The sequence below is a fragment of the Mesocricetus auratus genome, unplaced genomic scaffold, assembly GCF_017639785.1.
Source record: "Mesocricetus auratus isolate SY011 unplaced genomic scaffold, BCM_Maur_2.0 Super-Scaffold_4256, whole genome shotgun sequence".
In the NCBI taxonomy this organism is placed as follows: Eukaryota; Metazoa; Chordata; class Mammalia; order Rodentia; family Cricetidae; genus Mesocricetus; species Mesocricetus auratus.
In genome coordinates, this window is record NW_024429182.1 from 101378345 (window position 1) to 101393090 (window position 14746).

The following is a 14746-nucleotide window of genomic DNA, read 5'->3' on the forward strand; positions in this document are numbered from 1 at the left end:
AGATGGCGACAGTGGAACGTTGAACTAAGAACTGGGTCTTTCTAAGCATGGAGTTCTGTAGGGTTGCCCTGGTCATGCCTATGTGGCTGCCTCCAAGTGAAGGAATGCAATAGAATCTCAGGTGAGCCTGCATCTGCTGATGGGGACTTGAAAGGTGGTTGCCCACCTCCCAGTCTCTTCAGTGTATGAAGCCCTTCTCAAGGGACATTTCTTGGTTCCCCAACCTTAGTAGTAAGACAGATAGTTTAGAATGTGCCATTAGGTAATCTTGGATTCATGTTCTGATTCCACCATTAAATGCAGATCATGAACCTACAGCTCATCTGCAATACCACCTATCACCCATGGGTGTGGCTTCAATGAAGATGAATGTGGGCAGCACCTGGTCTAGAGGCAATGCCTACTGTCTACTGAGACCTCACCATTAAGACATACTACTTGTCCCCAGAAGTATTTAGTCAGGGAGACTGGGGCAGACATTGGACCTGAGAATTGAGTACTACTTGCTCAGTGGGGAGCATCTTCTATGTGCTTTTGGAACACCATAGGGTCAGGTAAGGAATGGAGGGGAGAAGTCCAGAGACCCAGGAAAGGTTGTACAGAATCACAGATGTGTGCACCATTTATCTGACAGTTATCTGTGAGTGCTTCCTGTGCCCGTTGCTAGATGAAACCAGATGGAGTCCTGTCCACTGTTAACTGGATATAGCCTGTCCCTTTATCTTGGCTGCACTCATTACTAACCAGTGGACATGTATCAGGACTCAGGACTCTACCAGTCTCTCTGGATGAAATGAATGAAGGCTGTGTGTGTTCATTCTCAACAGCCAACACTGCGGAGTCTTCGTGAGCTGTCTTAGCAACTTTCTCCTAAGTGTATAGAGAGCCAGGGCAGCTATGGACTGATGGCTCTACACTTCAGGGACTGACCCTTCGGACAGAGGGAGGCTGACCTTAAGCTGATGATTTTAGGGCACTGGTGAGACTCAGAAGATGAGATTTAGTCTCAATTGACCCCACCTTGAACAGTTCAGGCCAGGCTAACCGCATGTACTGGGAGAAACTCTGAGGTGGGATGAGTCTCAGGAAAGTTCTGAGAATTTATTTCAGCGGGGTGTGGAGATTGTGCTTGAGAGACCGACAGGTATGAAAACCCGAGGGCTTGACCGGGTGGTGCAAGTTCTCAGGCAGCCTGTCGTGGCACATATGAGGGGAGGATGGCACAGAGGCTTAGTGCGGCTGCCCCACGGGAGGAAGGGGAGATTTTGCTGACTCTGAAGTGCCACACCTGTAAAGAGTTTATGATGTACAATACATCAAAGGTGGTGTAGTTGGTTACCCTCAGTTCTCAGAGCAGCAACACCTGGGAACCTGTTAGAAATGCACACTTTGGGGGCTAAACCCCAGGCCTGCTTACTCCGTAATCCAGGGGGAGGTGGGAGGTGCTATATTTTTATAAACTGCAAGACATTGAGTATAGCATAAAGAGCGCTAAGCTTCAGACAGCAGTTAACTGGCGGGGGTGGAGGTGGGGGTTTGGAGAGGGTGGGGGCTAGGCTGGCTGGCCTGGGCTGGAGAGGGGGTTTCTGGTGTTCTGAGCAGTGTACTACTTTATAGACTTCTTTCTTCCTTCCTTCCTTCCTTCCTTCCTTCCTTCCTTCCTTCCTTCCTTCCTTTCTTTCTTTCTTTTCTTTGAGACAGGGATTTTCTGTGTAGCTTTGGAGGCTGTCCTGAAACTCACTCTGTAGATCAGGCTGGCCTCGAACTCACAGAGACCTGCCTGCCTCTGCCTCCTGAGTGCTGGGATTAAAGGTGTGTGCCACCACTGCCGGGCCATACTTCTTTAAGTGATACAAGGAGTAACCAACCAAGAGGTCTGTGTCACCATCTCTCATATAGATGCAAGATCTGAGGCTCAGAGTAATAAAATGACCCACCAAAGGTCAGCTCTCAGCGCTGGGGTCCCTTCTGTGCCAATCTGACTCCCAGTGGAAAGTCTTCACTGCTGCAGATGCTGCCTGCCCCTCTGCAATGGAGCCTCCATCTGGCCTGGGTGGAAGGACAGGGCCTGTATCTTTTTTTTTGTTTGTTTGTTTTTCGAGACAGGGTTTCTCTGTGTTGTTTTGGAGGCTGTCCTGGAACTCGCTCTGTAGACCAGGCTGGCCTTGAACTCACAGATATCTGCCTGTCTCTGCCTCCCGAGTGCTGGGATTAAAGGCGTGGGCCACCAATGCCCGGCTCAGGGCCTCTATCTTGAAACTCCTTTCCCCAGAGCTTGGTGTGAGCCAACCCCGAGACCAACGGGAGTTGTATGACATCAGTGATTTGAATTTTCATAAATTTTGCCATGCACACGCAGGAGCAGGACTTACTAAATAACCTCTTCTAAACCACCTACTTTCATCCCTGACTCAGGGCTCAGAGCTTAAATGAGGGAAGGACCCATGCACCGAGATTTGTTAGGTTGGAAAGAACACAGTGAGGAAACACCTATTCTGCTAAAAGAGTTGTTTTCCTTTCTCCCTAAGTTGTACCAAGTGATTATAATTATGTCTGAGTTGAACATGTAAGGTGCTGTATCCCTGTGGCAGGTCCTGTGTCTGGGGGTGGACAGAGCCAGGTGTCCCTGCCCTTTGGAGTCTGTGAGCATAGGAACCAGGATAGGAACCATGGCTTTGGGGCAGTTTGGCACTACCTGAGGTAAGAATTGCTTTTAGTAAAGTGAGGTCTTGGGTTTTTGTGGCCCTCTAGACATCTCTGTCCATGACAGGTAGGTCCTGCTAGGGACTGCAGGACTAAGGTGGGTCTTCCTCCAGCCCTCCTGGTAACAGCAACTGTCTCCCAACAAAGACCACTGCACGCCTTTAAACACAAAATAGTCTTTTATTTGTCAACGAAGGCTACACGGGATCACTTCTGGTTTTCTTTTTATGCTTTTTTTCCCCCTTTTTTTCTAGAAGGTATCTACATCTGCATTTATTTACAGCCTTGTTGTTATTTACACAGTCAAGAATACAGTGTTAGAAACACAAAAGTGTTGAGAAAAAAACTTCTCAAAATTAGTTCCAGACTTCAGGAAAACATTTCCACATGGTAAGGCCAGAGTCTCCAGTGTCGGTCATCCAGAGGCAGCTCAGAATTGTCCCTTGCCAGAGCTGCGGGTTCAGAGGTCCTCAGAACAACGGGCACATTTAGAACAGTGGGGTTCTGGTGGTGAGTGGATCAGAGCTGCTGGGGACCACCAGACATCTGCGGGTCCGCTTCTGCTGGGATAGTCGAGCCTGCTCATGGGCAGTCATCCCTGAAATATCTGCCCTTAGAATCAATCACATTTTTCTTAGGGACCAGGAAGTAGCCCAGTCTTATGCCTTTGGCATTCCCCAGAGGGTAAGAAACACAACACAGGGCCCCACCAAGGCCTCCCAATGTAACACAAGGTCCCCACCCACGCCTTCCACTTTTGATCTTCCACAACACCGTGAAACCTCAGAGCGCACCACTGTTCAGGGCAGTCAAGTACACAAGGCTGGTTTTTGAGAATGAAAGGTTGGAGAGGATAAAGTTTCTCTCTGTCACCTGAGCAATGAGTCTTTAAAATGAGTTTGCTGTTTTGGGAAGGCGAAATAAAAAGGCCTTGAACTACTGAGTTCTTTTTTCACTTCCTTCCCCTCCCACAAAATATAGACAATGGTTTTGACCTAGCTGGGGATGGCATGCCTCACACGGAGGGCTTGTAGTCCTGATGAAGATCCCAGGAGAAAGGAGAGGCTGGGTCTTTCGGGGACCCCATGGGAGGTGAGTCCTCCCATCCCCAGGATCGGGAGCAACGTCTCGGGCTAAGCGGCTGCTGTGAGGGATGAAGACCATTATCATCCTTGTGTAATGGGTGATTGAATCCCAAAGCTCAGCACCCTGCCGAAAGCCAGCAAGCTCATCTTCCTGGGTGTACAACCCAGTGTGGCGGCTCTCACCCACGTGGCCACCAGACATGCGGGGGCTGCAAACGGCAAAGGTTTTTCTACGATGTCACATTGAAAACCTTGTCTGTAAAGGCAGCACTTAGAAGTCACAGCTGAAAGGCCCTTTCTTCTTCTTCTTCTTCCCTTGCTCTGCGCTTATAAAGCCCTGCCAAGTAAACTCAGTTCTTCTGCTTCTCCATCATCTGTTCCCCGCCCCATCCCATCCCTCTTATTTACAGGCACTTGCCCAGCCTCAATCTCCCATTAGTTTCCTAGGGTTTCTTTCAAACCTTGCATCCCTCAGTAGAGTCAGGCACCAGTGCGGAACTTGGGCTAATTCTCCACCAGGGATTCTGAGCCAAGTGCCGGAGGCTAAGGTGTGGTTTGCCATGGAGTCAGTGTCACCATTGTACCCTCTAGTGATGCTTGTCTGGGTTGTAAAGTAGGGGTAGGGGGTGGGGCGTGGATCTCAGGGTATAAAGGACAAAATTGGGAGTTGCTAAAGTTGTGGTTCAGGTCGTGGAGGAGGGGCTGAGGCTGGCAGTTGAGGAGACAGGAACTACTTGAAATGAACCTTATAAGTTTAGAGGCGTTTCAGAATCACACACGCCGACCAGTGAGGGAGACCTGGCCACTCTATCTAGTGGATAGATGTAGTTAGTGCCCAGAAGACAAGTGCTGTCCAGGATGACATTTAATACTCAAAGTCTCCAACGCAGGCAAAAGGAACTGGGGCTTATGCCCTCAAACCCACCTGGGAGGTGGAATCCAACTTAAGGGGGCCAAGGCCAGAGTAGCCGTTTGGAGAGGACAGCACAAGGTAGAGAGAGGCGCATGGTGCTGTCTAGGCTGCAGTGAGGTCCTTTAGAGCACAGGGAAGCTTTGATTGTTTCCCCTGCAGAAGCCGGGTGCTCTTTCTTGGATGAAGCCTAGGAAGATCCAATAATTCATTGTTACTGATCCCTAAAGGGAGGAAGGTAGCGGAGGAGGAAGATACAGGCTGAACAGGTGAAAGGACATGGTTCCCTTGGGCCACATGCTGTCTCTGGCTTACAAGTAAGTGTCCCCAGTGGATTTCAGTCAATGTTAGGCAGCCATCATGGGGTAAACCAACTAGGCCAACTCACAGAACCCTACCCAAAGGACCCTTACAGCAAAGGTACATTTTGAGAGGCTTAAGTCTTTTGGATTAAAAAAAAAAGAATTATGTTTTTCAGGTCAAACTATTTCTATCCCATCCAAGAATGATCATGCCCCCATTACCAGCTCATGCTGGGTACAGCAGGCCTGAGGGGGCATTGGGTCTGACCCAGGAGAGCTCTGATTCGGAGGCTATGAGCAACCAGTGGATGAAGTGGACTGTGACACACCATTGCAGCAGTGTGACATATTTTTTTTTGGAATCAGGAAGGGCACTTAGCGGAAACACATCCTCTAATCCCAGCGGGACATCATAAGGCGAGATCTCCCCTCCCCGAGAAGCTTTGGCCACCTCCTCTGCCAGGCAGAACACAGACTCCACATTGCTCCGATTCTCATGCAGTAAGAGACCTTCTTGGTTTCATTAACTCATGCCATATTCTGAAGACTGTAAGGCTATAAAGGTGCCATGAGCTTATCAGTCCAACAAGGTTTCCACAGGGAATAGCTTAGACTCAGAATTCATTTTCCACACTTAATGTAAATGTAACCCATAAAAGTCCTATTTTCTAAGAAGCCCAGCTCAAAAGGAAGCATTTGGCTCCCCCCCCATCTCCCAGAGCCTCCAGTGAGTGCTAATGACAACCGTCTCTAGGCAGACAAACCACAAAGGAGTGAGCTCCCAGCTCTTGCTATTAGACTCTTCTGCTCTCGTACCTTCCCTAGTCTGCTGCATGCTGCCTCCCTCTGGGCAGCCCTCCAGCACTGGCTGCACCTGTGCCTAGCTTCTTCCAGATGACGTGTGCATATGTGCAGAGGTCTTCACAGGAACAATGCTAGCCTCACTTTCCCAATTCATGGGCACCAATGTCTGGCACCACCATCCCTGGTCCCAGGTGGGGGTGGCATGACACTGATAGGCCATACCAAATGAGCACTTTTCTCTTACATAAAAAACAAAACAAAACAAAAATCCCAAACAATCCTGGCTGGGGTTCTCCAGTGAAGAACTCCACAGAACAGATTTCCTGAAGGTCCAGACTCTGGGACTCCAGAGCCTCTGGGGAAAGCCTGTAGAGGGAAGGCAGAAGAGAGGCCAGGAGCTGGCTAGAAGGATTCCTGGCTCTTGCCTTTGCTGACTCCTTTCTTTGGTTGACTTGTTTCTTAAGCATCTTTCCAGGATCAAAGGCCATCAGGCATCTCTTGCCACACTCCTGATTCTCAGTGGTGGCAGTTGAGCACTGGAGGGGACAGGGCTTCCTCACCTTTCCTGGACTTTGAGAGCTGGCTGTGTGGTGCTGGTTCTCACATCTGACTTTGGGAGAGAGGAGGAGATGTGCGAAGGACATCATGGAGGGTCAATCACTCACAGACACCCTGGTGCTTTCGCCTCTTGGAAAGGATGGGGCTGGTAGCCCCAGGATGTTATGTCATCAGACTGGGGAAAGGACCTAGGAGACACTTTCTCTATTTCATTATGGGAGTGGGGGTGGCACTGACAACTACACTAGAGATTTGCAAAAGGGAGAGGGGGGTTCATTTAGCATCAAAATATAAAGCTTGGACGGGAGTTTGGGGTGGTTCGTAAAGGTGCTGAACATCATGGAATTCTTCAGAGCATGATGTAGGTCCTCAGGAGGCACAAAACAAGGCGAAGAGAAACTCACCACTTTCTGTGGGAGCCTAACCAAAGCTCCACAAGGCCCGGTACTCTCTGCACCCCTCACTCCCACTGAACCCCAGTCAAAGGAGAAAGGGTTACACATGAGACAAGTTAGCACAGACCCTCGAGTCTCACATCACACTGGGTACCTAGGGATGGATGAGGACACACCCAAGGAGATGTGTACTCCCAAGGAGAGGAGAAATGTACCCCAAACAACAGGGAAAATTCCTCAAGGAGGAAAGGGAACAAAAGACAATAAAGTTATCATTGTGATCACACTACAGGAAAAAAAAATACCTTCCGTTCTTTGCAAAACAAAAATGTGTGAAGGCCAAATTTGTATTTTTCTTTAAAAACAAAAAAAGGAATGTTGCACTAATTAACAATGCAACCAATATCTTTCTGTTTTGTTTTCTGCACTTGTTAAAAGAAAAGTTTTTGTTTTCTGTTAAGTACAACACAGTCAGGTATACGGACACAGAAGAGTAGCTGTCTTTGGCAAGAAGTCCAGGCCTTGGCCCTTTCTGTCACCTTCGGCCCATCTCGCTCTGTCTCATGAAGTGAATATTGTTGGCGCTGTCCGACAGTTCTGGGTACTGCTCAACGGAGGTCACAAAGAAGCCGTCATAGCCTTGCACCCGCCCCGTGTTCAGCACCTGCTGCCTCTCCCCCTCTGTCCAGGCCCGCAGGCCTTCCTCCCCTTCCCGCAATCTTTGCTGCTCCCGGGCCCAGGCCTGGCGCACAGCTCTCTGCCTGGCCAGCTCCAGCACCCGTGCCTTCTCCTCATCCACTGTTGTCCCATAGCGGGTGTTCAGGCACAGCGCCCTGTACTGCAGCTGGATGTCAGTGTAGCGTCTAGTCCTGCCACTGAGCATGGTGTTGATCTGGGACACAGTGACGTTGACCCCGTTCTCCAGGGTCCGCCGCCCCCCACTGAGGCCCAGGATGGCCAGGTCACCTTCAGAAGGTCCTGGTTTCACAAAGTAGTGGGTATCCACCCCATCAATGGTGAAGTGAAGGTTCTCTAGGTAGTGGGCATTGTTCAAGATGGCCGCAATCCTCCGCCCATCCTCATTGGCCACACTGATGATGTCTGTGGTCACACGACCATCTTTCAAGGCAAACTTGACCCCCTTGCCAAAGATGGAACCACTGGAGGCAAACTTCTTTGTCTCTGGGGTCTGTTGGCAGCTGGTGATGGTGGAGCCATAAAGCTGGTCAAAGCGTTCTAAGGTAACGAAGGCCTTGAGTTGCTTCTGGACTTCGCATTGTACCCCAAGGATAGACTGATGGGAGAGAGCCATGAAGAAGAGAGAGGGAGAGAATAAGACATGGGGAAAACCAAACCCCCAAGAGTACCGAGAATCAGTGCAAATGGTAAAGTCAAGCCTACAGGTATTTATTAGCTTGCAGCATCTGTCTTGATAGTGCTGGCCATCAAACACCCAGCCCTCCTTCATCCACTCATCCCCATACCCTTCTATTTAGGGCCAGTTGAGAGAGCAGCTGCTCTGGCCAGGTCCTTTTCTGAGCAGTGGAGATACAGAATGAACTGGACATTACCTTTGCCCTCAAAGAACTCATTTTTTTCATAGGTACAGACAGACGTGACAACAATATTGCAACCAAGTGTAATGACTGGTTGTCTAAAGGACATAATAGCTAATAGATATAGTAATAGAGCTTGATCTTCAAGCTCAAGAATTACCGCTCAACACCCTGCTTGAGCCCCATAGCAGATTCTGTCATTATTTCCAGAAAAATGTTTGTGAGTCTCACTATATATCCCTGGCTGATCTGGAACCCACCATGTAGATCAGGCTGGCCTCAAAACCACAGTTATCTACCTGCTTCTGCTTTCCAAGTGGTGGGACTAAAGTCGTTTCTAGTTCACTTCTAAGGAAACTAAGGCTGTCACAGCTCCTCACTGACCTACATTCCTACTACTCACTCCCTGTTAGCATTAACACCTAGGTCTGTCTGACTCCAGAGGCCAGTGTCAAGGGCAGTTGCAGTGGTGAGAAGCAAACAAGGCTCAGAAGATGCTCAGCCTAATGGAGAAGTGAGGGAGAAGGCAAGGTTCCAAGGAGAGGGCCAAGTCAGAGTTAGGACGCAAAGGATGGGGGAGGTGACATGAGTGACAGTGGCAAGAGAGGCATGGTGTTGGGAAAGCCACTGCTTGTCTCAGGCCTCTCACTTTGTTCTATTGCTCTGCGGCCCCACTATCCAAGCTTTTCATAGACAGTCTTTGCCCCAGAAAGCCTCCACGGGCCTCCTCAAGTATCCCCACACGTGGCTGCTGTGGGGTCAGGTTGGACACTGAAGACTTGGTTTAGCATCTGTCTGCCCCTCCCATTCTCAAGGAGCTCAGAGAAGCCATATTCAGGGCTTCAGGGCTTTATCAGCGACTTAGGGCACAGGCTTTAGAAACAGACCTCCCATTGAAATTAAGTCCTCTTTATAATTAATAGAACCCTGTCTGTGAACAATTATTTCCTAGAGTTTCACAAAAGCCGGAGTGCTCAACAACAAAGATCTCCAATGCTTGCCAAGGGCAGAAATCAATAATTCATTGACAGGCAAGGTTGGCAAACAGGCAGTCAGAGACAGGGGCTCTTGGGAGCCCAGAAGAAACCTGGGGGTGGGGGAGGAAGCTGTGTGGCTGGAATCAACCTTGGGGACAGCAGATGCTGGGACATCTGGACCCAGGGGCTGGGGTAGTAAGGTGTGGGACAGGCTAGGGCAGAAAGAGAGTCTCTTGGCCAGGCAGACTCAGGTTTATGCCATCTTCTGTCATTTCCTAGCTGAACATTCGTGGGTAAGTTTCTCTGAGCCTAGCCTCCATATTTATGAAATGGGCTGTTTCCATGGCCCAGTTGTTGTGTCAATGAAGCACCTACAGTGTGCTAGCCTGTATGCTGGGCACTAACTGAGACACATGACTTAATCTGTTAGGGTTCAGCATCTAGTAAAGGAGTAGGAAAGAAAACAGAAGTTGGCCAGAACAAACCGCTAGAGCAGGCTCATCCACAAGTTTGGGAGGAGATAGCTAAAATGAGCCCAAAGGAATTAGTCTAGAACAAGAGATAGGAATGTGGTGCTGGTGAGTCAGCTCAGTTGGTAAAGGGCTAGCCCCAGGCATGAGGACCTCGGGAAAGAGCTGAGCATGGAGGCACACATCTATAATCCCGGTGCTTAGGATGCAGACACAGGAAGATCACTGGCTGTTTTGGCCAGCTTTTCTGAATCTGTGAGCTTCAGGGTTAGTGAGGGACACACACAAACACAATCTCTCTCTCCAAAAGGTTATTTATGTACATACACACACACACACACACACACACACACACACACAGTGTGCCAAGGTAGGGGAAGCAGGAGGAGGAAGGAGACGGGGGTGTGTCGGGGAAGGCTAGGAAATTTTCCAAGCACAGGATCATGCCAGGGGGCATTGCTACTTCTCCCCAGAGTTTTCTGTTCCTGGCCTGGTGTCCCTTAGAGGACTTGGCTTCTGCTAATCTACCTTTGCATTCCATGGGTCACAGTACAGAACTGGGCACAGAATCTGTTCCTGGGACAGGATTTATCAATGGAGGCTGAGTTTGGGATGAGAAATGCATGAAGTGAGCAGCAGGTGGGATGAGACGCTTGCAAAAGATCTTTCCAGCCATATAATTCCAAGTCTTTGAAATCTGGTTATAAAAGGAAGATTCTTTTTTTCTCTCTTATAACCTTCCTAGCCATGTTCATCCAGATGACACAAAATGGATAAAACTGGGTTTGAATTGTCTCATGCATTAAACATGCACAATGAGAAGAATAATGACATGGTTTATTTGTGAACTAACTTAAGTAGAGGTGCATCAGGTGCTCAAAGGAAAAAAATCACATCTGTATTCAGAACACAATCTTCTCTCTTAGAGCTTTTGTCCACATAGTGACAAAGACTTACTATTTTTTGTGGCACTCTGAACTTGGTGGATCACACAGAACTCCTTCATGCAGTCTATAGGTGTCCATGTGCTGTTGCAGCTGGGATCTGCTTAGCCATCAATGTGTTGTTTTCTGAAAGTTGTCTGGCAGGAACCATGAAGGTGCTGCCCTAGTTTCCATCACTAGTTTGAATTTTCCTGCACAGATGGTGGGACCCTCCTTTAATGTCAGAATGGCCTGAGGTGTGGCTGTCATGTGGGGAGTTACCTTGCTGTTGTCCCATTCCTGAGTTTTCATCTGTGTGTGCACAAGCTCGTAGGATGGTTCCATGGCATCTGTGTCTGGTTTGGGATAGCCAGGTATCACGTTGTGCAGCTGGAATCCAAAGGTGAGTAGCCAGCTGTTGACATCTGGGAGGAGAGAAGCAGAAATATGCGTAGGGAGTAAGTGGACCTTTGCCCAGGGGTCACAAGGGGAATGTGACAGAACTGACTGCTACACACACTGGACAATGATGTCCTAGTCATAAAGCTGAGTGTGCTGCTGGGCCCCCAGCAATCCCTCTCCTAGGCATATACCTGTTCTCTAATGGGATAGATCCAAGAGAGAGGAAACCTAGGCAGAACCTAGGCAGAACCTAGGCCTCCAGATATCTCTTTCTTCTCTCACCCATGTCTGTTTACCCAGAGATAGCTACTGATAGATGAAGCTCTCCCAGGCACGCCCCCAAAATCAATAAGAAACCCTAGCAATGGTCAGTTGGACCCAAGAAAGGATCTTAATGGCTGACTTGCAAAGAGAAAAATTCACTTAAGAAACAAACTGCCCCTCCTCTACCTGCCCTCTTTGTAGCCATTAGATCCTCAGGGCCAACATGCCTCTGGGCATGCCGTTGGCTAGTGTAAAGATCAAAGAGCTCTCCTGTTTGTTACAGTCTTATTTCTGACAGCACAAGGAAGTCTCAACTTTCTGGTGCCTCAGCCTGCATGCTTCTAAGCTTTATAAATCACATTCCTTGGAGTTGCAAGGTATGGATAAGGTATTTTGGTGGGCATTTGATTCAATGAAGAATGGACTTAGGAATCTATGATCCTGGGTTGGGGTGTGGTGCAGTTGGTACATTGCTTGCCTACCATGCATGAAGTCCCGGGCTCAGTGCTACATAAATTGATGCTATCCTTGGCTACACAGTGAGTTTGTGGTTAGCCTAGGTTATATGAAGTCCATCTCAAAACAAAGCAAAACCAAGGATGACAACAACAAAAATCCATCTAACTAATCAACCAATAAAAAACTCCAAAAGACCTTAGATGGGAGTGTTGAGGTGGGCTATCAGTCACTTAGCCCATGTGGCAAAAGGCCTATTGTGCTGGTAGATGCTGTGCCATCACAGAACCTCCCCTTGAACACTTATGACCCCAAAGGGAGATGAGACCTGGGCTCATATATCTTTTAAATATGATAAAAATCAGACATGGCAAAGGTGTGGCATTGAAGTCAAACAACTAGGAAACCATTGCTTGTCTGGCATCCTTGGAGTTGGAGGTTACACTCCAGGCAAAGATGGTTACATGAGGTGAGGCACCCTAGAGGGGACAGTGTAGAAGGAAGCAGAAAGTAGTTCATAAAAGCTGAGGAAGAGCCAGAAAGGACAGCCAGGGATGGCAAGGTGATCAGAGTCTTGTTGAAGTTAGTCTGTGTTGCAATGCGGCTCAACCTTCTTTGGGAAGGGGCAGTTTAAGATGCTAAAGCACCTGACAGACTCTCTGTCCAAAGTCTCAGTGGCCGGGGTGGGGGCATTGGAGGGTGGGAAAGGTGTACAAGGTTTTATGGCCAGCCTCAGAGCCAGGAGCTATTCGTTTTCTTTCCAATGGAAACACATCTCTCTTGGGGGAGGTCCAGGTGATGAGCCTCACCAAGGAGGAAGTGATATCCACCCTCCCACAGCTGCTGAGTGGGAGTGACCAATGGGGGTCAACAGTCAACAGTGTGCTCTTGACACTGTTGAGAGCCCATGTTTCACCTTTATCTTTGCCTCTTCGGTTGTTGTTTTCAGTTGCCCCAGGTCCCTCCACCGGGGACCCTGATTTAGATCCTTCCTTCAGTCTTGCTATGCAGGTAACAGAAGAGAAAGCGTGTGGTAGCTGGGGCCACACCAACCCACCTGCTGGCTCCCCAGTGTACAAACAGTGAACTTGAAGAGTTTATGTATTAACTTCTCAGAGGTTTAGTTCCCTTGACTGCATACTGACAACAGGAATGGTTTTGTCTAAGTCTTGGAGGAGAACAAGGGTATCGCTTGGAGGTAGTTACTTATAGCAGGGGCTGTTCTAAACTTGTACCTAAGACGTTGGGCTTAATTCACAGTACCAAGATCAGGCTCACAGATGGTTTTCTGTCTTTGTCTATCCCAAGACCCCCCTTTTCTTATTTGTAACAGGGGGCTTGGATGACTTCTCCATGGCCCTTTCCTCACTGAGTTTCCAGAAGTCTCTCATTCTATGGTTCTCAGCAGATGGGTCTTTGGGAAATTAAAACAAGTAGAACACAGGGACAGAACACCTCACAAAGCCCTCTTGCTTCAGGCTGAGAATGAGCATTGGGATTTGTGGTTGCAAAGGAAGCTTCTATCAGGAAAGCAGGGGGATGGGCTGGGCGTCAATTATGAGTGACGCAAGACGGGACCAATATTTTTGTTGAAGTGGAATAGGCTAGACTAGAAAATATATAGACACCAAACTTAAGAATTGCTTTGCAAACCTTTGGTTTTAGTGTTTTATTGTGATATAAAATCTCTTGTCTTTTTTGAGATAGGCTCTTATGTATTGAGGCAGTATAGTCAGGGATGACCTTGAACTTCCGATCCTCCAGTCTCCACCTCTAGGATACTGGGTTACAGGTATGTAACACCACACCTCTTTTACTTGGTGCCAGGGATGGAGTCTAGGACTTCATTCACGCTAACAATTGGATGCTCAGGCATGCTTAACTAATGGAGCTACATCTCTGGCTTCAAAACTCCTTTTCCTAAGGTGGGCTCACAGTCAAAGACAATCTATGAAAAGTAGGATGGGTTCCATGAAGGCAGGAATTAAGCCTTCGTCCCCTCTGGATCCTCAGAGTGGGCCTGACACGTTGAAGGTATAACTAATACGATATTTGTTGACTTTAACTGTCTGAGAAGAGAAACACAGACTGTAAGGGTCCCCTTGCATAGTTGAGAACTGTGTTGAAAAGCGAGATTTAGAGACCAGTGTGATTATCATGGGAGATGTTCTGAAATCAGAGCCCTGTTCTGTGTGAGGCTATACAGACCCTTGGCTCTTCAGAGTCTCACAGGTCTCATCTGTAGGATGCAGACAATTGTTGTGAGCTCACAGGATGGTTGCCAGGCTTAAAGGAGACAGTATCTCCAAGTGCTTGGCACAGAGTGTTTAATCATGCCAGTGCTATTCTGGAAGGAGACTATATGCATATGGTAGTGTACGAAGGAAGAGGGGGAGGGCAATAATACCTTGGCAAGTTTTGACAATTTTTTATGGAAAGTTACATTTCCTATTACAGTATTTTTCCCCCCAGCTATAGTAACATGCCAAGATGTCTCACAGGAAACTCACTGGAGGGTGAGGCAGGGGGCGTGCTTTGTGCAGACAGATGTAATGGAAATGTCACCCTAACCTGTCAAGTCTCTCTAGTGCTAGCAGCCAAGTTGAGCATGGGAACACTGTCAAAAATATATGTATTTATCCCCAGGTCCCAAGTATGTTTTCGTGACACCTGTGTACCAACCTTGTTCTCCCTTCTAGTCCGTGTTTGGGACTCTTTCTCTTAAATGAACCTAGAATTTTTCCTGGAAAAGGAAATCCTCCTGTTGCTGTCAGTAGAAAGAGGACCCAGGTGAGGCCATCCAGTTTTAGAGTGAGGGAACACACCCATGGGGGACTGACTACTCAGTGAGCTAGACACAATGCCCTCTTTCCAATTTTGTGCACTGGCCCCCACTCTCCTGAATGCCTTTCTTCTGCTATTTGATGAAATCTCTTCAGAA

General features: G+C 48.3%; 1 protein-coding gene across 13 annotated transcripts in view; it reads right to left on the reverse strand.

Moving 5' to 3' along the window:
* Positions 1-14746, reverse strand: part of Tenm4 (teneurin transmembrane protein 4) — a 735641-nt gene that overhangs the window by 17568 nt on the left and 703327 nt on the right. For 12 of the 13 annotated variants that reach the window (XM_040728368.1, XM_040728396.1, XM_040728393.1 and 9 more), the window contains 2 exons: positions 10966-11108; positions 2864-8051 (listed from right to left, as the gene is read on the reverse strand). In XM_040728368.1, the coding sequence (XP_040584302.1) occupies positions 7293-8051; positions 10966-11108 (902 nt within the window). In that variant the 3' untranslated portion in view covers positions 2864-7292. Of the gene's footprint in view, positions 1-2863; positions 8052-10965; positions 11109-14746 lie in introns of those variants that run through there. The other variant, XM_040728397.1, reaches the window with a different exon arrangement.